The sequence below is a fragment of the Gymnoscopelus braueri genome, assembly GCF_963280865.1.
Source record: "Gymnoscopelus braueri genome assembly, chromosome: 13".
NCBI lineage: Eukaryota > Metazoa > Chordata > Actinopteri > Myctophiformes > Myctophidae > Gymnoscopelus > Gymnoscopelus braueri.
The window spans coordinates 43,399,066-43,423,493 of NC_137615.1; the positions used below are offsets into that span (position 1 = coordinate 43,399,066).

The 24,428-nt window shown below is 43.7% G+C and overlaps 1 protein-coding gene across 1 annotated transcript; it reads right to left on the bottom strand.

Moving 5' to 3' along the window:
* Window positions 1-10,739: 10,739 nt before the first annotated feature.
* Window positions 10,740-12,025, bottom strand: LOC308099608 (trace amine-associated receptor 13c-like; the record flags this gene model as incomplete). Its single annotated transcript, XM_080448345.1, has 2 exons — window positions 10,740-11,547; window positions 11,853-12,025. 2 exons carry the CDS (start codon window positions 12,023-12,025, stop codon window positions 10,740-10,742), a joined length of 981 nt encoding a protein of 326 aa, XP_080304471.1.
* Window positions 12,026-24,428: the final 12,403 nt, after the last annotated feature.

Genomic DNA, 24,428 nt, shown 5'->3' on the forward strand with positions numbered 1-24,428 from the left:
GAGTCTGTTTCACAAGATTGCTGTTGTGACACTGAATGCTTCCATAGTTCTGATTCTAATAAGCCAATTAGTGTTTGTTTCACAGGTACATAATAAGCAAACCGTGGAATTATATTTTCATCAGTTCCTAGTGGTATTTTTTAAGGCTCCACATAATTAAACATGCTTTTGAATGCCTGGCCTCTTGAATATATTGTCCTCAGTGGTCCCTTATGACAGACAGAGAACAGATCTGACTGCTTCACACAGTCACTGATTTTAGTAATGACATCATCTGTTAGACACATGTCCTTTTTTAAAAATGAATGTAATTTACTTAAAGTGTAATCCTGTCCCAACTCATACACATTCTGCATCTCTTCGACAATTGTCTGTATTGTTGAAGCTGGAAGAAGGAGTTGCCCTTGCAATTTTAGGTAGAATAGAGATATTTCTAAGATAAGCCTCATTGAAATTATTTGGTAATTCCATGCTATCAATTGCATCATTTGAGCTCTGGGGGGGCAGCATTCCCATTGTCCCATGCTGACTCAGCAGATTCAGAAGGTAGAGATTCTGTAAGCATACTGTCAAACGTATATCCTTGGTGTTTCCTGGACATATGAGCAGTAAATGATGACTTCACATTAAATGTATTTTTACATCCAGTAACCGGACATGTCACAACTCTTCCCTCCAGCAAATGCTGTTTTAAGTGTGAAATATATTCTTTCACTGTCTGAAATTGACAGTCACATAGTGAAATAGAACATTTGAGATGTATATCAGTGGCTTTGGGACTAAAAAAGGATGCAGGGACATTATGATGGCGGTAAAAATGACTTCTAAACGATCCATAAGTTGTAAATGTCCTCTTGCAGCCAGGGCCTTCACATTTGAATAAGCATGACTCGTTTCTATGTATTTTACAATGCAAAATATAGCCACGCAAAGTCTCTATATTGGAGCTGCAAAAACGGCATGTGATCATTTTGAGCTAAATAGGGTTTTACTGTACCTTGCTCAAACGTTGCCAAACATCCAGAATGGAAGGAGAAAACGTCAGCAGAATTAACACCTGTTGGTGTTAATATTACAGCAAATGAAGAGAATGACAGTTCACTAACAGTTAGTTAGTTCAAGTTTTGACAAAACAAACTCTAAGAAAAAGAAATCAACTTGTGTTGTCTAGGCTTGTCTGTGCTTCACTGCTTGTAAGCTAAGCACAGAATGGGCTGCAATCAGTTATTTCCTTCTGTTTGTTCTGTCTAAACCTCCCAGGTGTTTCTGATTGCTCTGCTCTGTGATTTGAGGAGGCAGTTTTTTGAATTGAACAGAGGAGGGAGGTTATTTTTTACAGGAATGTAAATTGAATGGAAATCATATTACATTTAAAATGGCCTCAAGGCCTGCACATGTATCAAATGACATTATTCTGTAATGGCAAAACTGGAACTATTCCTTCCATCATTTACAATTGATTAACAATTAATATAATGCCAAACAATAAGAATACAAAATAAATTACAGCTATAGGCCTATGGAACAGATTAACCAAAGTATTGACCTGATTATTTCCATAATATGATACTCTACATCTCAGAGGCAAATATGTATTTGACTGGTTTAGTCACTAGTTTGTTTGCATATTCAGATTATTAATACAAAGTATAAATGATACATTCTGTGTATTATTATAGGTTAATCCTCCCAGCAGCACATCAAGTAATCAGACACACTTTTACCACCTAAAAATGTATTTATTTAATTACAATGATGAAATGGGCCTCTCTGCATAATAAAGTATTTTTTTAAATCTTTTGTACTTTATTTTGAGGACAATACCTTTTGACTGCAGGATGGATGGATGATAAACAGATACCACTTTCAACTTGGCATCTCTATTTTAGACCTGATCACTAAGACTAAGCTTACAACAATCAGCTTGTAGATCTGCTATTTTCGCTGTGTAACAGTCTATGGGCCTCTGTGTCTGAGATGGCTTGGGCCCCCCACACATGCAGTATATAAATGCCACAACCAACCAGCCACCCAATGAATGTGCACACACTACACAACTGTCTGTTTTTATTTACAGGAAACCAACACTGTTACAATGCATAATTTCCATATGACTGAGGAGATAACACTCTAAACTGGCTTATGGAACAACACAAAACACATATTGACAACAAATGCCCTTCTTACCTACAGTGTAAAAGGGACTGGGCAACAAAAAACATCCAGTATAGAATCTCTGGATGTTATTGCGAACGCGGAAGGAGGCGAAGCCGCGCCTCCGACCAAGTGGAGCTTACTATGTCACCTTGCTTGGGTTGTGTGTGTGTGTCTCCGTGTGTGTTCATTTCTCATTGGCTCGCGCCCCCATGTGACTCGAAACTCCGTGCTGAAATGCCAGCAGCTGCACTGCCTGTATAAAGCCACCAGAGTGCGGCAGAGTGCACTACTACTGTGTGGTTGAAATATAGCAGCCACAATCAATCTTAGCAGCCACAGTCAATCTGCGTTCGCTTCCAGCGTTCGCGCGTCTTACTTGTAGTTAATGACAGGGGGCTAGGGTTTAATCGCGTTGTGAGCTTGTAACTCTGCTATTTTGGTTGAATGTTCCCCCCAGAATAGGGATGCTGGAGTGTTTGTCAAGTATGAAGTTATTTTCAATCTGTCGTAATGGAAACTACTATTCTCTTAAGTTTTCCTTGTGACACATAAAGTATCTTAGGGGAAAGATTTACATATTTACGTAGCAATATGATATAAAATAAGGTTCTATAAAGTAACAATTAATGCAGGGGTGCCTTAGATGAAAAAGTTATTTACAGGGGTGACCTGAGACAAAAAAGTTTCAGAACCACTGCTGTATCTGTCTGTCTGCCTGTGTCCCAATATATATTGAGATCTCTGTATCTGTCTGTCTGCCTGTGTCCCTTTCATGCACATACATGGAGATGTCCATGTCCCTTTTATGCCCATACGTATATGGAGATCCCTGGTTAATAATGCCCATATATGAGCATACCGGGGGGATCGGCGGTTCTGGAAAGTCCTTGTGCAGTGTCTGTGGAGAATGTGTGTTGAATGTCTGAAGAGTGCAAACTGACAGTGAAAAGTGGACTAAGTAATCAAATGGCAGGTGTAGGGAATTCAACAGGTGTAGGGAATTTTGTAAATCAAGCTTAGGGGTTGGCAATCAATGGACTCCAATGAGCCCTCTTGAACGATAAAGCAACATGTATATAAGGAATTAATTAATACAATTTGAATGACATAAATGACAGAGAAGGATGGAGAAAGGTTTAGAAAATCTAAAATCTACCGTTCTTGAGACAGATTTGTCAAACCTCCCAGTGCAACAGTTAAAGTAAAAATAAATAATTAATTTAATTGATTATAACAAATAATTGTTAATCTGATTTTGGGCATGTCATTATAGGTGAACATTTTCAAACACTTTTTAAAAAAATTGTGAAAGTAGCAGATCTACAAGCTCACAAAGTTTAAATGTAATATCCAACAGCCAGCAGTGTGAACAATACTGTAATACCCCATCCGCACTGCCAGCGATGCCAGCGAGTGATGAAAAGTTATTAAAATACATGTGTTTCAATGAGACTGTCCTGACGTACCACAAGCGACACCGTGTTGTGCAGCGACGTCGTACAACCATTCAATATTCGCTCGCAGCGTCTCTATTTCTGCAAGGTTTTGCGGCCGTGTCCCCTCCCCAAGCTGTTTTTATTGGTCGAGATCTGGCACACTGCTTTGCCTGTTTCTGGAATACAGCTATTGTGATTGTCAGTAGTTTTATTAAAGATAGGGTAAAGTGATATTTTTTTTTAAAATAAGTATTAAATAGCTATATTCTGATAGTCCTCATTGATATAGAGTGTTTGTTCATTAACTGGAGTCTCCCTGTGTCTCCAACTCTTTAGAAATCGGGGGGGGAAATACATTTATGACACATCTACGACATTTCTATGACATAATGTATAACATATGACTCCATATTTGGCAAATGTTCAGCCTGATCCAACCCACATTTAGCGGAGCAGATTAGTGATATAATCATTAACTTTGTGATGCAAGGATGAAATTTGGCAGACATACTCTGTAAGGGCCACTCTTATGGAAAAAGGCGCTGGCCACACCTTAGTGGAGCAGATAGTGATATAATCTTTCGGGTTGTGATACAAGGAGGAAATTTGGCACACATACTCTGTAGGGGCCACTCTTATGGAAAAGGGTGCTGGTCACTCAAAAATCCAAGATGGCGCCATTTAAAAAAAAAAGATGGCCACCACTTTAGAGGAGCAGATAGTGATATCATCTTTCAGGTTGTGATACAAGGATGAAATGTGGCACAAATACTCTGTAAGGGCCACTCTTAGTGATGCGCATGCGCTGGCGTTTGTGTGATACCGGTTAGTAGCGTCCTCGAAATTGACAGATTTTACCCATTTCTAAGTCATTTCTGTCACACGGGTAGTTTAAGATGTTTATTTTAATCCAGCTAAGTGTTTTTAATGATCGGATGCACCGATCGGTTAAATTAGCACTCTGAAATCCCACCCGTACGGGATCAGTAGCCGGCGCCAGCCTATTGCATTAGACAGTCTGACAGCTGGCTAGCCAGGAGGCTAACCGCACCACCTACCCTACGGAAAGGAGAGCGATACTAAAATCAACGCCAGATAATCGCAGCGGGCCCAGTTCTTTGGGCCCCTGTCGGTAAGTGCCGTTCCGATCCAAACATTTCTGACTACGACACCCCTCCCTCCTGTGTTCAAGTCTACTTCATGCGGCGGGCTACCTTGTGTAGCCCTCGCCGGTACGTTTACGCACCGTACCAGTACCTGCTTGCAAATGCTATAAAAGAGCTTGCATTACATCACCAAGAGTCACTTTTACTGGCCATAGTTGTTTTTTACCCCCAGCGACCACCACCATGAGCCCACTTGCCTCACCATCCGGGTGCGACAGATGCCTCCAGCTGACCCAGCAGGTATCTGAACTGGAGGGAAGAATTTCCATACTCCACCAGATCCGGGGCGACGAAATACTCCTCGACGGCCTGTTTTCCATCTGCCCGGAGGTCGTCACATCAGTCCCCGAGCCTGACTCATCGGACCCGGAGGTCTCCGTAGGCCCTAGAGGTGCCAACCCTGCAGCGGCTGAGTTCGATGCCACCGTCCCCGCTGACATGGATGCCATACATTGTCCGAGTGGACAGGCTGCTCGGCTGGACCCCCCCTCCGAGCTGGACTCCACCGTCCCGTGCCTGGATACCACCGACAAGTGGAGCGGACAGGGCGCTCGGCCCAAAAAACTTCCCTCCGCCAGCCACTCCTGTCCCCTGGAGAGTGGTCTGTCGGGGGAAGAACGGTGGAAAGTCCCACTCCCGGAGGTCCCGTTCACACCATGCCCCCCCCGCTGCCCACTAGCAATACATTTTCCATCTTGGACATGCATCATTTCCCCTCACTTGTTCAAAAGGACAGTTTCCCAGCGTCATCGGAGCCTGATTGCTCGTCTCCAACTCCACTCCCAGTCCCCAAACCCAGGTCCAAACTGTTCACTCCGGCCCCCTCCTCCACACCGCCTGCTATTCATCCTGCCATCAGTCCCCCGGCTACGACGGCTGGTGCAGCTGCCCATCCACCATCTGGGCGCAGAGTGTCGTCGAAGTAAAAGTACTAGAAATTGAAAATACTCTAGTAAAGTAATACTACCTCAAATCTTTACTGAAGTACAGTACTTGATTAAATATAATTAGTTACTTTACACCACTGTTGTTCTGTAAATATAATTATTTTTGCTGGAAAAATTCTGGCACTGTAGTGAAAATGTGGCTTAAAACATGGTAATCATTACCTAACCACCAACACACATTACCAGGTATTGTTTAATTTCAAATTGAATTATTCTACTTAAAATGGTTTATTGGGGCTCCTTACAAATTGCATTGTTTATTTTTAATGTCAATAATTAAAGTAGCTATTCTTCTTAATACATAAAAAAAAGTGATCTACGTAGTTAGTGGCAGTGTCTGAGACAACAGATGCTGACTGAATGTGTGTGAGCGTGCATGCGCGTCCGCAACTGGTTTCTGCCCACATCAAGTCACCATTTGACCAATTCGGCCCGACCATAAAATGAGTTCGACACCCCTGCTCTACATACTTCCCCTAGGCTCCATCATCCGTAAACATGGCATCTCTTTCCATCTCTATGCAGACGATACCCAGTTGTACCTCCCATTAAAGACAGAACCCCTGTTTGACTGTCTCTCCAAAATCAAGTCCTGGATGGCCACTAATTTTCTCAAGCTAAATGATGATGAAACTGAAATTGCACTCTTCTGCCCCCCAGACAAAACCGCAGAGATCTCCGATTCCCTCGCATCTTTATCCCCCTTCATAAAAACACGTTGGCGTTTTATTTGACTCTGCCCTAAAATTTGATAAACAAATAAACTCTGTGGTTAAGGGAAGCTTCTTCCAAATTAGGCAAATAGCAAAAATAAAATCCTTCCTATCAGCCCACGACCTAGAGAAAGTGATCCATACCCTTGTCACGTCCCGGCTGGATTACTGCAACTCTCTCTACACAGGGGTTACAAATTCTTCCCTTTCCCGCCTCCAGCTTGTACAAAATGCTGCCGCCAGACTGCTGACTGGCACTCGTAGGCGGGACCATATCACCCCTGTACTGGTCTCCCTCCACTGGCTGCCAGTCAGATTTTGAATAGATTTTAAAATCCTTTATTTGTTTTTAAAGCACTAAATGGACTTTAGTGCACCACCCTACATCGCTGAACTGCTGGGCCCCCGGACAGCACCAAATCCCCCTCGTAAGTAGAGAACACTCCACTGTACTTCCGAAGCAGGGCTCTGGCCGGACCTTGGTCTTCGCTCGACAGAGCACCCAAATCGAGCGCCTCAATCTGCTCTGGTATGGAAGTTGACACGGTTTGAGAAGAGATTGTAGATGTAACTGAGTCAACCTCTGTGACACCTGAAGGCAAGGTGACTACCTGAGTGGTACTCAAATGGCCCAAGATAGTCCGTGGATAAAGTAGCACATCTATAGTCCCTACATTGACTACTGGGACGCAGACCGTGCCCTGAGTCGCTCTAAGCAGGGCTGGAGAGGGCAACAAGCCAACCGGTAGACCCGACTCAGGGGGCTCAAAGAGAACAGAGGTGGGAGTCCCCACCCAAACTGTGGCTCTGCAGTTCGGTGGGTATCAGTTTTCCGCCGATGCACAAGGGTGCGACGGCCTGCCCCCACCTGAAGGCGGAAAGGCAGTAGGGGGAGGCGGAGGATAGGGGGGAAACCATTGGGCGTCACATTCCCTGGCGAAGTGGCCGGGCTGCTGGCACTTCCTACAGATCACAGGGCCACCACGGGGTGGACGACTAGGCTGCTGAGTACTGTGTAAGAGTGCCACTGTCTGCGTGAGCTGGTCTAACTGCTCCTGTTGTCTTTTAAGCATCTCCTTCAACTCTGTAAACTTTGAGCGCTGAGGCGAGTTACTGCCTACTGGGTGCGCCCTACCATGAACAACGTACTGGATGCCATGTGCCGAAGGAACGGAATTAGCTACAACCCCTTGCAACCCCTGGCATGCCCTCCCTTTCCCACCGAATCGCTTCCTCTTGAACCGCCAACAAGGTACTGGTTGGACTTCGACGTACCAATTGCTTCAGTTCACGTCTAAGGGAGCTGTCCAAGACATGTTCAGTGAACTGATTGCGTAACAAGGCCTCGCCATTAAACATGCCAGCCGGTGCGCACTGTTTGACTCTCACCATTAAGCTCATGAGAGCGAGAGAGAATTCTTGCAATGTCTCTCCATCTTGCAGTTTCCTGCAGAAGAATGCCTCCTGTACAGCTATGTAGGACTGTGAACACCCGTATAGGTCCTTTAGAATGCCAATGATTTCATTGGGATCCTCCTTCTCCGCTGTAGGGCGATATTTTATCTCTTCTCGTGCCTCTCCCTCCAGGTGATCAAATAAGAAGAAAGCTTTGTCTATGGCCGAAAGATAGCGAGTGCGCATACAAGCCTGTGCCTCCTCTACCCATTTGTTTATGCTTACACCCGACTTGCCACCGAAATATGGGCACTTTCTATTTCGTGGCACAAAGACCAACCTTTCTGGTGCAATAACACTGGCACCACCCAACGGGGGTGCAGGAGGAGGTGGGACTGAGTAAACGTACCGCAATGCTGCAAAGGCGGAAGCCACGCCCAACGCCCATTCTGCTACACATGATCGTCAGCATTTCTATGCCTCTCTCGACCGAGTCTCCGTCTCCCCCCCCGACTGTCAGAGACCTCAAGACTGTTGTTAACCTATTAGCAGGGTTACAGCCTAACACGTCGTGCAACAACCTTTTTGAACAGGAGCACATAGATTTAAAACAACTTTAAATTCTCACACCCAACAAAGTTTACAAAGGCTCGCGGGCGGGGGACTTCTTTCCTCTTTCGCTCCATTGATTAGAAATTAATAATTCAAAATATGCTCTTCATTTACATTGTACAGTAAAACAGCTCTCAAAGTCACTATTTTAGCACGTAAACGAACACAAACAAAGCTCATTCAGACAATATAGAACATCACGTTGCATGATATGACAGTGGAATTAAAAGGATCCCTGGCTAATAAGCCTTATATGCCTTAATACATTATAATTGCCCTCTATAACTAAAATTAAAAACACCTTACATATTGTATCTATTTTAGAAATAGTTCATCTTTCACTCAAGGGGGGGCAACGCACGTCGCAAGTTGATGATGTAATCTGTCCATGTCGAATGCATGCGTTAACCAAAAAAACGTTTTTTGTTAGCACATGCATTCCATACATTCTGACCACACATGGACAAATTACATTATCAACTTGCGACGGGCGCTGTCCCCCTTGAGTAGCCTAAAAGATGGACTATTTCTAAAATATTGATCCCTCATTCACAATCTCCCAATCTCCTATTCTGCCACAATCTGTAGAGCTCATTGCTTTCGGGCAGAAACCTTGTATCTCCATATTTCAACTTTGTATGTATTTTCGTGAATGAATGCCCTACTTCGTCGTACTGTCACACAAAAGCAGCAAACATTGCAGATCTACAAGCTAAGTAGCGTTTTTTGCTATTAAAAGAAAAGGAAGAAATAAGTGAAAGTTAAAGTGGTTAAATGTGTCGGTGGGTTGTATAAATACTGAACCAATGAAAAGTATGCATCACTTATGAGCATATAAACAACATAGAAAATAAATAAAAAACATAGTTCTCTTCTTTTTTTGAGCACTTGACTTTTATTTCCATATTCATCCATTATGTAATCATGTGCATGTAATATGTGTTACACACATATGAAACAGAAATCACATCACACATTTAACAAAGCATCAGACCTAGAAAAGAAATGCCCAAAGATTATTATTATTACCTTACCTGTACAATGTTGTACCTCTCTTGGGACAGAGGATATACAGAATATACAATTTAGAATCATAAAGCTGATCATAATTATAGTCACGTATTAGCTGGAATGAAAAGTTGTTAAGGTAGGTTATAATCCCAGGCCTTTCCCACTTGATTATTTAGGGTAAAATGCAGTACACTTTGATGGCGAAGCAAGTTGAAAACCTACAATATGTTACATTATCTTACTGTAGATCATTTTTGACAATCCCATGACGGAACTTTATGCACTTTTTTCCACAAATATAAAACAATGCAGAAATGGATACCCATAGCTCACAACTTTAAAGTCATTTGTTTGTAATATACCATTTAAAAAATGCATGAGATGTGTACAGATCGTTGGCATGCACATGTAGTTAAAATAATTATATTATATGAATAAATATACGTATAAAGTATAATCTGTTACCAGTAAATATGGAGGTAAATCTATCAACTATGAGTAGACATAGACACAGAGTATGTGTGTGGAATGTCATAGCAAAAAACAACATATATAACTTTGGTTTGCTATATTTCCTATTTAACCACAACCCCAGTGTCCGTATTCTGAGCAGCAGCAGAGTTTGGGAGACATGGGCCTCATTGGCAATCAGACAGTCTGCATCCAGGCTTGAGGGCCCGGTCACACACGCTTCAGACGTGTCGAGCCAACACTTGCATCTTGCATGCTGAGGCGTCAGACATGCCCGTTTCCCATGTTGTCTTGCAGGGCTGAGGGCAGTGCCGGTTTTCCGGTGTGTATAGTTCGTTTCACTCATGTGGAGTGTTGAGTGTTGGCTCACTGAAAGAAAACTAAAAACAAGATTTGGTCAACGAGAGAGAGAGAGAGAGAGAGAGAGAGAGAGAGAGAGAGAGAGAGAGAGAGAGAGAGAGAGAGAGAGAGAGAAGATTGCGTGGCATTTTTGGTGTCCTGTATGGTTCTGTGTAAGGTTATTTAAATCATCATAGCTTCTTCACTGTGAAATAACTTGTGTCGTTATTAAGTCGTTATCAACAAAACAATATATAACTTTGGTTTGCTACATTGATTGGGATTATTATATTGAAACAATATCATGATTATCAAATGAGTTTACAATTTCCTATTTAACCACAGCCCCAGTGTTCGTATTCTGGGCAGGTCAAAATAGGAGTGATTAGACAAACATTTTTCTAAAATTGGTTATTTTCACTATTTGAAATACAGCAAAATATAGGTTTTTAAATGGGTACAGATATTGTATCATTTTGACCTCTCCATCGTTTAACTCGACAGTATGTTGATCTCACAGGAACCAGGCTTCAGTATCTGAAGTGTAAAAATGAGTTTAATGGCTTTTCTAAACCAGGGGTAGAAAAAGGCATAGATGAGAGGATTCACACAGGAGTTAAGATACATCACCCAAAGTAAAACAGGCATAAAAAACACTGTGTCATTATCCCCGCCTGCAGAAAGGGGAATGTAATACGGACATATGCTTAATAGGAACACAACTATGACCATACCGAGAGTCCTTGCTGCTTTTAGCCTTGATTTGTTTGCGACACCGAACCGAGCGACTCTAAACGAGTGAGACTTTATGGCCCGTGCCTGAGACACAGCCACCACAAACACTCTACCATACAGAACTATGATGACAGTCACTGGACAGATGAAAGTTATAACAACATCGATAACTGATACAACGTAGGTAAGGACCACATTACACTCTCCATAACAGCCTCTGCCTGAATGACTCAACCCCTTTTTCATTATCACAACGTTGTAGGAAACAGAGCAGACCCAGCAGAGACACACAGTGATAATCACTCTTCTTTTAGTGATTTTGTTGGTGTACTGCAAAGGTTCACAAATAGCCACGTAACGGTCGACTGCTATGAGCACCATGGTTCCTATTGAGGAGGAAATAAGTATAAGGAGAAATAAGGTAAACTGATCACACATGAAGTCACCAAGAAACCAGCAGGCGGTTATGACGCGGATTTCTTCAACTGGCATCACCAGCAGACCTACGAGGAGGTCTGAGACAGCCAGGGAGAGGAGGAGAAAGTTGGTCGGGGTGTGGAGCTGCCTGGAAACGGATAGGAATATTTTTGAAGTATGTTTCATATTGTTAATTAACCACTTAAACCAGTTGACTGGAGTCCCACAGGGCTTGATCCTATTTTTCCCTTCACACCAAATCTCTTTCAAAAATAGCCGATCTACAAGCTTGTATATCGGTTATTTTTGCAGAATAGTCACCCCAGAATAAGTAAATAAATAAATAAATAGGGTCTGTGTGGTTAACATACAATAAAGCAGAGGTACATTAAAGCATTTGTGCCACCAAAGTCAAAAGCATAACATGGGCTGTGCTGAGAATGATTACCCCACCTGAAGTGTGAGATGGAGATGATGACCAGTAGGTTGAGTTTCACGCTGAGCAGAGAGACGGTTTGCATCAGAACGAACAAGGAGACTTCCTCATAGTAGGGACGTTCCAGCCTCCTGCAGGAGGTGTTGGGGAATTGTGGAAAGCAGAACGCGTCTCCTTCCAGAATCTCCATCATCAGAGAGACGAGGAGGAGAGAAGCTGCCGAGGTTTGGACAGCTCTCTGGCTAAAGGTCTCTCTGTCACAACTTTTTATCATCCATAATGTTGTCCTTTTCCTTCACCCTCATTCTCTGGAGTCCCTCTTCCCCAACGTCCCTCTCTCTGTTTCATCACTCATCAACCCCTCCTCCTCCTGTCCTCACTCCTCACTTGCTAATACTTGATATGAACTGAGATTTATTTTCCTTTTTTTCTAAGGACATATGGGACATGTGGACAGGGACCATAACCACTTAAACCCTATTGACCCCAGCGGTCTATCCTTAACTCATTTTATCCCTCTACAACAAATCTCTTCACCAAAATAGCAGATCTACAAGCTACAAGCTGTGAGATTGTAGATCTGCTATTTTCAGCAAATGTATGCCTATTATGGCATGCCCAGAATAGGGACGCTATAGGTGTTAGGGCCGTAGTTTTTGTGTTTGTACCTCTATGTTTTCAGTGCTCAATGGTGATTGGAGGGTGGAGCGACAGCAGAGTTTGGGAGACATGGGCCTCATTGGCAATCAGACCGCCTGCATCCAAACCTGGGAGAAGCTTGAGGGCCCGGTCACACACGATTCAGACGCGTCGAGCCAACACTTGCATCTTGCATGCTGAGGCGTCAGACATGCAGTGTGTATAGTGCGTTTGACTCATGTGGAGTGTCAGAGTGTTGGCTCACTGAAAGAAAACTAAAAACAAGCTTTGGTCAACAAGAGAGAGAGAGAGTGAGAGTGAAAGTGAGAGAGAGAGAGAGAGAGAGAGAGAGAGAGAGAGAGAGAGAGAGAGAGAGAGAGAGAGAGAGAGAGATAATTGCGTGGCCTGTGGTGTCCTGTATGGTTCTGTGTAAGATTATTTAAATCAACGAGGAAACGCAGGTTTATGGCTTCTTCACTGTGAAATAACTTGTGTCTGTTATTAAGCCTTTGAGGTTCTTAAATCAATGAATAGCAGAATGACACCATATTGTTTTACTATATTAAATATGCCCCCTCGCGATTTTCAACTGCCCCCTCAGTCATATCATCCTGGCGCCATGCCCACACAGAAACCCACAACCTTTAGCCCAATCAACCGTTGCTGCATGGAGGATTAAATGAGCAGTGCTCCTCTACCAAAGTGTGTGGTTTTAGTCGCTGTTCTGCTCCCCAAGTCTGCATAGTGTGCATATCCTCCCTTATATCGGTGACCAATTTATCGGGACCACTTTGGTGGTTATTTAGGTATCATACCCGGGGATGTGGCCAGACTGCCCACCTTAACTACCGATAAACCGGTTGTGCATTGTGCACCGTACACATTGATTTCAAGCTTGGACAACCTCTGTATCACAGGGAAAACATGAATTGATTGATCAGTTTTCTAATCTTGAGGCCTTCATTATTCTCCTGCTCCTCAATTGACTAACACATACAGCCATGACTGTGGGGAGCCTCTATTAATTACATGTTATGATCATTGAATTAATGAGAAACCTCATTAGCTCCCTGGGTAATGGTATATTAAACATGTTTAGATGTTCCCACAGAGACCTTTAACATAAATAGGGAATATAATTTCTCCCTGCTTCAGTCCCTGTATGCAAATCCCTGCATAAGCTTTTAAACAACACACATGAACCGCACGCACGCACGCACGCACGCACGCACGCACGCACGCACGCACACACACACAGATACACACACACACACACACACACACACACACACACACACACACACACACACACACACACACACACACACACACAGTCACTTTGTCATTGTTTTTTTTTTTTTTCTTTGGTTTTGACATCACTAAACTGGATGAGATCTTACCTGGAGGGAAGAGAACAAGTGGTTGACATCAACGGAACCATGTCCTCATCCCTCCCGGTGAGCTGTGGGGTTCCTCAGGGTAGCATTCTAGGGCCGTTACTGTTTCTTCTATACATTAACGACATGAATGCTGCCTGTAACTGCAAATTGTTCCTGTTCGCTGATGACTCACTCCTGATCTCGGGAGAGGACAAGTTGCAAGTTGAGGAGGCGCTCAGCTCCGAACTCTCAAAAATCCGTACTTGGCTTACCGATAACAAACTGTGATGGCCCAAGGTATATGCTAACAGGAAATCATAGTGATTTTTTTTTAGCAGAAAACATTCTGAGGGCTGGGCCTGGCTCCCGGTCTATGATCACAGCGCCACTGTGCATACACACTCCCTGGATGCCAATTCAGAACTTTTGCCCAAAATTTTTCTCATGGGCCTTTTATAGCGCCACCAGGAGGCCGATTTGTGCAAAACATATTTTTTGACAGTACTCCTACAGATTTTGTCCAAAAAACCCGCAAAATGGTACACATAATCTCTATAGTCATTAAACAAAAAGTGTCTTTCAGATTTCTCATATACCATCCCGATTGGCTAAAAATGTCTTCCAAAGTTTGCAGGACTGCTCCGTTTTGAACAAAATGCCTCAAATCATGAACACGGCATGCAATTTCCGTGAAATTTTGCACGCACATTCCCATTAGGCCGAGGAAGAACTACCATTTGAATTTTTTAAAATCAGCCTCATGGTGGCGCTATAACAGGTCGATTCGTGTTTTTACCTATAATTGCACCGATCTGTGTAAAACTTTGTATGCACACTCCCTAGAACCTTTGACCTGCATTTTTCACATCTGCCTTTTATAGCGCCACCAGGAGGCCGACTTATGTAAAACACATTTTTTTATACTACTCCTTCCAATTTTATCCAAATTTCAGACAAATCGGTACACATGATCTCTATAGTCATGTGATCAAGACGGATGTGTTTGTTTTTTCATATTCCATACTGATTGGCTAAAGTTTGCATTATTGGCTTGTTTTGAACAAAATTCCGCAAATCATGAACGCACGTTAGCGTCCAATTGCGCTCAAACTTTGCACGCACATTCACACTATGTTGAGGAACAAATGCCACCCTTTTAACATTGGCCTGTTATAGAGCCACCAACAGGTCTAATTTAGCTAAACACATGTTTTTAACAAAATGCCTCAAATCATGAATGCAGTCAGTGTCCGATTGTCGTGCAAGGCCTAAGAAGAAATGGCACCCTTTTCACGTTGGCCTATTATAGCGCCACCAGGAGGCCACAATAGCCTACCTGACCTGGCGGAGACCTGTGCTCCGAGGAGCACTTTTTCTAGTTTTATTGTGGACCACTTAGACCCCAACTTGGTATTGGTATTTGTGTGATATGAGGACAGTGGAATTAAAAGCATCCCTGGCTAATAAGCCTTATATGCCTTAATACATTATAATTGCCCTCTATAACTAAAATTAAAAACACCTTACATATTGTATCTATTTTAGAAATAGTTCATCTTTCACTCAAGGGGGGGCAACGCACGTCGCAAGTTGATGATGTAATCTGTCCATGTCGAATGCATGTGTTAACCAAAAAAACGTTTTTAGTTAGCACATGCATTCCATACATTCTGACCACACATGGACAAATTACATTATCAACTTGCGACGGGCGTTGTCCCCCTTGAGTAGCCTAAAAGATGGACTATTTCTAAAATATTGATCCCTCATTCACAATCTCCCAATCTCCTATTCTGTCACAATCTCCAGGCTTAATAGCCTGAGCCCGTGGCTCCTTTACCTCTGTAGAGCCTCATTGCTTTCGGGCAGAAACCTTGTATCTCCATATTTCAACTTTGTATGTATTTTCGTGAATTAATGCCCTACTTCGTCGTACTGTCACACAAAAGCAGCAAAAATTGCAGATCTACAAGCTAAGTAGCGTTTTTTTGCTATTAAAAGAAAAGGAAGAAATAAGTGAAAGTTAAAGTGGTTAAATGTGTCGGTGGGTTGTATAAATACTGAACCAATGAAAAGTATGCATCACTTATGAGCATATAAACAACATAGAAAATAAATAAAAAACATAATTCTCTTCTTCTTTTTTTGAGCACTTGACTTTTATTTCCATATTCATCCATTATGTAATCATGTGCATGTAATATGTGTTACACACAAATGAAACAGAAATCACATCACACATTTAACAAAGCATCAGACCTAGAAAAGAAATGCCCAAAGAGGCATAACAGACACAGACAACTAAAGACAATACAAATCATCCATAGATGTTCTTTTATTTGACGAAACTCTAGCTTAAAGCGAAGGGATTACCAGAGCAAGTTTCAGTTACCTCAGCATGGTACAATCACTGATATACAATTATCTTCTTAAAGAAACCTCCAGTCCAGTCTAGGAGTAGCCTATTCAAGACTCCTTATTCTAATGATAATAGTAATGTCCAACATAATGCAAAATAAAATATACAGTAATAAAAGAGGACATTTTAAAAGTTATAATACAGGTAAGGTAATACTATGAATAATGCTACTGCATTACTCATAGTATTACCTTACCTGTACAATGTTGTACCTCTCTTGGGACAGAGGATATACAGAATATACAATTTAGAATCATAAAGCTGATCATAATTATAGTCACGTATTGGCTGGAATGAAAAGTTGTTAAGGTAGGTTATAATCCCAGGCCTTTCCCACTTGATTATTTAGGGTAAAATGCAGTACACATTGATGGCGAAGCAAGTTGAAAACCTACAATATGTTACATTATCTTACTGTAGATCATTTTTGACAATCCCATGACGGAACTTTATGCACTTTTTTCCACAAATATAAAACAATGCAGAAATGGATACCCATAGCTCACAACTTTAAAGTCATTTGTTTGTAATATACCATTTAAAAAATGCATGAGATGTGTACAGATCGTTGGCATGCACATGTAGTTAAAATAATTATATTATATGAATAAATATACGTATAAAGTATAATCTGTTACCAGTAAATATGGAGGTAAATCTATCAACTATGAGTAGACATAGACACAGAGTATGTGTGTGGAATGTCATAGCAAAAAAATATATATATAACTTTGGTTTGCTATATTTCCTATTTAACCACAACCCCAGTGTCCGTATTCTGAGCAGCAGCAGAGTTTGGGAGACATGGGCCTCATTGGCAATCAGACAGTCTGCATCCAGGCTTGAGGGCCCGGTCACACACGCTTCAGACGTGTCGAGCCAACACTTACATCTTGCATGCTGAGGCGTCAGACATGCCCGTTTCCCATGTTGTCTTGCAGGGCTGAGGGCAGTGCCGGTTTTCCGGTGTGTATAGTTCGTTTGACTCACGTGGAGTGTTGAGTGTTGGCTCACTGAAAGAAAACTAAAAACAAGATTTGGTCAACGAGAGAGAGAGAGAGAGAGAGAGAGAGATAGAGAGAGAGAGAGAGAGAGAGAGAGAGAAGATTGCCTGGCATTTACATTGATTGGGATTATTATATTGAAACAATATCATGATTATCAAATGAGTTTACAATTTCCTATTTAACCACAGCCCCAGTGTTCGTATTCTGGGCAGGTCAAAATAGGAGTGATTAGACAAACATTTTTCTGAATGTTTTTGAAATACAGCAAAATATAGGTTTTTAAATGGGTACAGATATTGTATCATTTCAACCTCTCCATCGTTTAACTCGACAGTATGTTGATCTCACAGGAACCAGGCTTCAGTATCTGAAGTGTAAAAATGAGTTTAATGGCTTTTCTAAACCAGGGGTAGACGAGGGCATAGATGAGAGGATTCACACAGGAGTTAAGATACATCACCCAAAGTAAAACAGGCATAGCAAACACTGTGTCATTATCCCCGCCTGCAGAAAGGGGAATGTAATACGGACAGATGCTTAATAGGAACACAACTATGACCGTACCGAGAGTCCTTGCTGCTTTTAGCTCTGATCTGTTTGCGGTACCGAACCGAGCGACTCTAAATGAGTGAGACTTTATGGCCCGTGCCTGAGACACAGCCACCACAAACACTCTACCATACAGAACTATGATGACAGTCACTGGACAGATGAAAGTTATAACAACATCGATAACTGATACAACGTAGGTAAGGACCACATTACACTCTCCATAACAGCCTCTGCCTGAATGACTCAACCCCTTTTTCATTATCACAACGTTGTAGGAAACAGAGCAGACCCAGCAGAGACACACAGTGATTTTAACTCTTCTTTTAGTGATTTTGTTGGTGTACTGCAAAGGTTCACAAATAGCCACGTAACGGTCGACTGCTATGAGCACCATGGTTCCTACTGAGGAGGAGATCATTATAAGGAGAAATAAGGTAAACTGATCACACATGAAGTCACCAAGAAACCAGCAGGCGGTTATGACACGGATTTCTTCAACTGGCATCACCACAAGGCCTATGAGGAAGTCTGAGACAGCAAGGGAGAGGAGGAGAAGGTTGGTTGGGGTGTGGAGCTGCCTGTAAAAGGATAAGAATATTTTTCATATTGTTAATTAACCACTTAAACCATATAGTTGACTGGAGTCCCACAGGGCTTGATCCTATTTTTCCCTTCACACCAAATCTCTTAAAAATAACCAATCTACAAGCTTGTATATCGGTTATTTATTTGCAGAATAGTCACCCCAGAATAAGTAAATAAATAAATACGGGCTGTGTGGTTAACATACAATAAAGCAGAGGTACATTAAAGCATTTGTGCCACCAAAGTCAAAAGCATAACATGGGCTGTGCTGAGAATGATTACCCCACCTGAAGTGTGAGATGGAGATGATGACCAGTAGGTTGAGTTTCACGGTGAGCAGAGAGAGGGTTTGCATCAGAACGAACAAGGAGACTTCACATAGTAGGGTCGTTCCAGCCTCCTGCATGAGGTGTTGAGGAGTTGTGGAAAGCAGAACGCATCTCCTTCCAGAATCTCCATCATCAGAGAGACGAGGACGAGAGAAGCTGCCGAGGTCTGGACAGCTCTCTGGCTAAAGGTCTCTGACACAGCTTTTTATCGCCCTACTGTTGTCTTTCTCCTTCGCCCTCATTCTCTGGAGTCTCTCTTCTTCCCCAGCGTCCCTCTCTCTGTTTCATCACTCACCAACCCCTCCTCCTCCTGTCCTCACTCCTCACTTGCTAATACTTGATATGAACTGAGATTTTCTTTTCCTTTTTTTCCACATAACCACTTAAACCCTATTGACCCCAGCGGTCTATCCTTAACTCATTTTATCCCTCTACAACAAATCTCTTCACCAAAATAGCAGATCTACAAGCTACAAGCTACAAGTTGTGAGATTGTAGATCTGCTATTTTCGGCAAATGTACGCCTATTATGGCATGCCCAGAATAGGGACGCTATAGGTGTTAGGGCCGTAGTTTTTTTGTTTGTAATATGAACTTATTAATCAAAATTACGACAGACTACGACAAGTTATAATTTACATATCAGTTTATTCAAATAGTCAGCCATGCAAAGCCAATTACAAACGATACCGCGGCAGGTCTGCTAAGGATCTGACATGATTCAGATTGTTTTTATACAGGAGTTACAGGTCAAATCACATGTCTTGGTCAGTGTTTATGTCCTTATTTGTTGGTTTTCTTTTAGTTCTGACCTTTCTGACTGGGCTGTCAGTGGTCAGCTTTTGCTGTAAGATGTCCTCATAGTCACAATGGATTTTGTGATCAAGGTTTATTTAGCTCCAGGTATGGCATTCGTAGCTGGTGTGACTCTTTGGGTAGGTATGGGGTCACAGTCCTTTAGCCTCATCTCAGCAGTGGTCAGGTGTCATTATGTTGCAATCATATCTCCAAATGAGAATATGTCCTTAAGAGTAATGGTCAGTCCAGGAAACACTCATACATACTGCCAGGGACTTCCCAAGAGTAGCATGCAACCTTTACCAGAAATCTTGTCCTCTGAGGTGTCGATCGCCTGACTGGTCTTCATGACGGAATGGAAAGATGCTGCCTCTGACATACTGGGTCACCTTTACCCTAACTCAGGGGTGTCAAAGTGGCGGCCCGCGGGCATTTTGCGGCCCGCGGAAAGGTCCATGGCGGCCCGCGAAGTGATTTGAAAAAACACCTTTTCATACTAGCTCTAATGGAAAAAAAACAAGAGAGAAAAAAAAGAAGAAAAAAAAACGGCGGAGCCGGCAGGCAGTTATCCCCCCAAACCCCCCTTGCCTCTGACTGCGAAGGTCTAATAGTGGCCAAACTTGTTCTGTGAGAACAATGGCCAAGTCATGTCTAAACAATCAAGACAAGAGGAGATCAAGAAATAAATCTAATCACCCACGCTGGCACAAACATGTCAGTCTAAAAGTGTATTGATCCCTGCTAACCAGCGCTGCCCAGGGAAACAAGGACGAGGAATTGTATTGGCTCACTATTGGATACATCGTAACATCGCTTCTTTAAGGGGACCGTAAGGGTCCATTTGGTTCCATTTGTACGGGTGGTTGCGTCGTTGTGTTTACATGTGCGGTGGAATAACGGCCGTTACGAGTGAAACGCTCAAAAGTTTCACTAGTAATCTGTCTCCGTTGACAATTTTAATAATCCAAATGATAATAATCTGTTTAGGAAACTGTTGTTTTGACCTGAGCTTTTACTGTTAGGGTTATTTTTTCTATTCTAAAACCGAAAAAAAAGCATTGAGTGTCATTATTTTGATTCATTGACATTTTCTGAATTTTCGTTATTGTTCAATAAAAACGACTGAACTGAGTTCATTGTCTGAGTTGCATTGCTGATAGTAGGCCTCAAAAAAAATAATGTTGTGTACTGTAGCTATTTACTGAAAATATTTATCATTTTTTTATAATCCATCCATCGATTCTTCAAACGCTTATCCGGAGCCGGGTCGCGGGGGCAACAGATCCAGAGGCGTTCCCAGGCCAGTGTGGAGATGTACTCCCCCCATCTGGTCCTTGGTCTGCCCCGGGGTCTCCTTCCAGTGGGACGTGCAATTAATTAATTCATAATTAATTTATATATAATCTTCATATTTTTTTTAAAAGTGATATGCTGTAGTTGACTGAGACAACAGACTGAAAAACAATGATGTATAACTGAATGTGCATGAGCGTGCATGCGTGTCTCCGTGTCTGTGTGCCCTGTCTGCCCACCTCAAGTCACTTTTTGACCAATGCGGCCCAGACCCCAAAATGAGTTCGACAAGCCTGCCCTAACTAGTCAAGCTAGTAGTGCAGGGCCTTTCTTACTATCCTGGCCTGTTGTGGGACAATATTGGATAATCAATATATATATAATACATAATCTATTAACAGTATCTCTATGTTTTCAGTGCTCAATGGTGATTGGAGGGTGGAGCGGCAGCAGAGTTTGGGAGACATGGGCCTCATTGGCAATCAGACAGCCTGCATCCAAGCCTGGGAGAAGCTTGAGGGCCCGGTCACACACGCTTCAGACGCGTCGAGCCAACACTTGCATCTTGCATGCTGAGGCGTCAGACATGCCCGTTTCCCATGTTGTCTTGCAGGGCTGAGGGCAGTGCTGGTTTTTCGGTGTGTATAGTTCGTTTGACTCATGTGGAGTGTTGAGTGTGAGCTCACTGAAAGAAAACTAAAAACAAGCTTTGGTCAACAAGAGAGAGTGAGAGTGAAAGTGAGAGAGAGATAGAGAGAGAATTGCGTGGCCTGTGGTGTCCTGTATGGTTCTGTGTAAGGTTATTTAAATCAACGAGGACATGCAGGTTTATGGCTTCTTCACTGTGAAATAACTTGTGTCTGTTATTAAGCCTTTAAGGTTCTTTGTCGTTTTGAGTCGTGAGGCACTCACTATGGGAAACAGCGCCATCTGGCGATGCAACAGAGCTACACAATACGCTCCTGGGGCCCATTTATTGGGCAAGAGGGTATGTCACGTCACCAGCTGTCCCTTCCCCTTTCCGGAAGGACATATAAGGCCCGGTCGTGACGTAGTACTTCCTCTTCAGTTCCTCTGTTCGCAGATGCACTAGGCTACACGCTTATAAAAACTGAAAACAACTTCAAAACTACTCAAATCTTCGATTTCCAGTCTTCACGAGAGAAACCAGCTCTAACCCTAAAAGCGGAGATTAGGATCAATCGCCCACAAGTTTTCTCTCGCTTCGGAAAACATCTTTACAGCTTATTTTCTACCTCGTGGCGAGTTGGCTAACTAGCCACCTTTAGCTGCTAAACTAGCTACCTTAGCCGCTAACTTAGCTGCTAACTAGCCACTTTAGCCGCTAGACTACAGCCACAGCTTCCGCTAGCACCTTGTTTCTTTAGGCTAACTCCCCGTATAGAGCTGTTAGCCTAGCTTGCGACCGCCTCTCACGATGGCCAACGCTAGCAGCGTCTCCTCCTACGATGGCCCCCTACCATCACGGCGATGTGGACTCCCAGACTGCTCGGCCCTGATCGCCGGAGACAGCAGCAGCGGTGAGTCGCCCGCCATCACCGGCCCCTTGCGCCACGGAGACGCTGAGGCCTTGGATGCTAGCGGCGTTAGCGGCTCTCGCGACGCGCCGCGACGGCACTCCCACCTCCCCCCTCGACCCCAGTAGCCACAAGCGGCGTTTCTCATCGCTTGCAGCACCTTGATGGGACCCCACCTCTATCTGCCACGGGCCCTGTGGATCGCAGCACTAGCCTCCCACGGAGCCGCAGAAACCAGTACCCGACCACCGCCACTGTGAGTACTGATATTCACTACTCCCAGCTCCGCCACGGCCAGGCACCATCCGCCGTTATTGTTCCTGAGGGTTCTCTTCTGGAACAACACACCAGCGGCCCTTCCCCCCCCTCTCCCCCGCCCCAAGCGGTCCTTCCAAACGGCAGGTTCCCAGGAGGACGTTTATTACTCGGACGTGGAATATTCGGGCGGAGAGGAGAAGGAGGAGGACGAGGGGGAACTCCCGTGCTACCAGGGCTCCATCGACAGCGTCTCGCGCAGCCCCAGTCCCGAGCATGGAGCCGACTCCGGAGCCACAGCGGCCCATATCGGAGCAGTGATCTCCACCAGCACCCCCCTCCCGTCCGGCTCATCTGGTCAGCTCTCTCTCCAGGGCCCCGGAGAAGCAACCGACGCAAGCTCTCCATTTCCTCCGTCTTCGAGAGGGCGGTGGCTAGGTGCAGGCAGCAGCTTCCAGTTGAGGAGACACAAGCCTCCTCCTCCGCACCCACGCCGGCGTTCCCAGACATGGTCGCCCCATAACCTCACCAGCCCCGGGTGAGGAAGCTGCCATTGGCCTCTGGATCTAAAGAGAACTTCCAGACCGCCTGTAAGGGCCACGCCGATCCCCGTAAGTTCCCTGAGCTTGATGCTGCAGGACCTCAAACGCGAGGCGGCTTCGGGCGTCTTTGAGCCCCCTCCTCCCCCCGATGCTGCCAGGTCACAACATCGCGACGCCACCTGACCCCCTCGTGGGCGGGGTACGCGACACTGACCACCCTGTTCCTCCCGGTGTCTGACAGACCTAGAAGGAGACACAGCATTGTCCCACCCAGGTCTGCTAGGTCAGAGTGGGTGGGAGCGGATCCCCCCGTTGACGTTGGGGAAAAGACAGGGACCCTCACTGGACTCAGAGGACAGGGTCAGGGACCACTCCTCTACAACCAAGAAAAAGAGGGTATTTTTGCACATTTCTGTGAGGTCGGTACAAAATATAATGCCTGTTTTTTGTGCCAATAAATTTGTTACAAAGAACCAAACCTTGCATTATTCAAACCCTGTCGAAATAATTCCACAATGCTAGGAAAAGGGCCGGTGCTCTGCCTTCCAAACACTGCTGGATACAACATATAATGCCTATCACTGTGTCAATATATTGTTATATAATGCTTGTCATTGTGCCAATATGTTTGTTACACTTGCCACACCTTACATTATTCAAACCCTGTTGAAATAAGCCCAAAAGTACTTGGAAAAGGGCCGGTGCTCGGCTTTCCATATACTGTTGGGATACAACATAATGCCTATCACTGTGTCAATATATTGTTATATATTGCTTGTCTTTGTGCCATTATGTTGTTACTTTTACCACACTTTGCATTATTCAAGCCCACAGTGCATGGGAAAGAGCCGGTTTCTCGGCTTTCCAAACACTGCTGGGACACCAAATATAATGCCTATCATTGTATCAATATATTGTTATATAATGCTCGCCATTATGGCAATGTGTTTGCTACACTGAATTTAATAACACCAGTGCAGGTAATGAAACCAGTATCACCTCTGTCCGCCAGAGGGCGCCTTTGCACCTTGGCACAGGGGTCATGCCGGTTTTATCTCCCATCCAAGAGAGGGCGCCAAAACTCCACTGTAGTAAAAGGGTTTCACAAGATGGCCGCACGGAAGGTAGGTAAGATGGCGACAACCTGTTCAGACCGGATGTTGACATCAGGGAGGCATCGCGTGCGGGGTCACGTGACTTCCTTGAATCTCCCAGTCAGTCATATAACGCCTATACTGTCTCTAGTGGGCACCACAT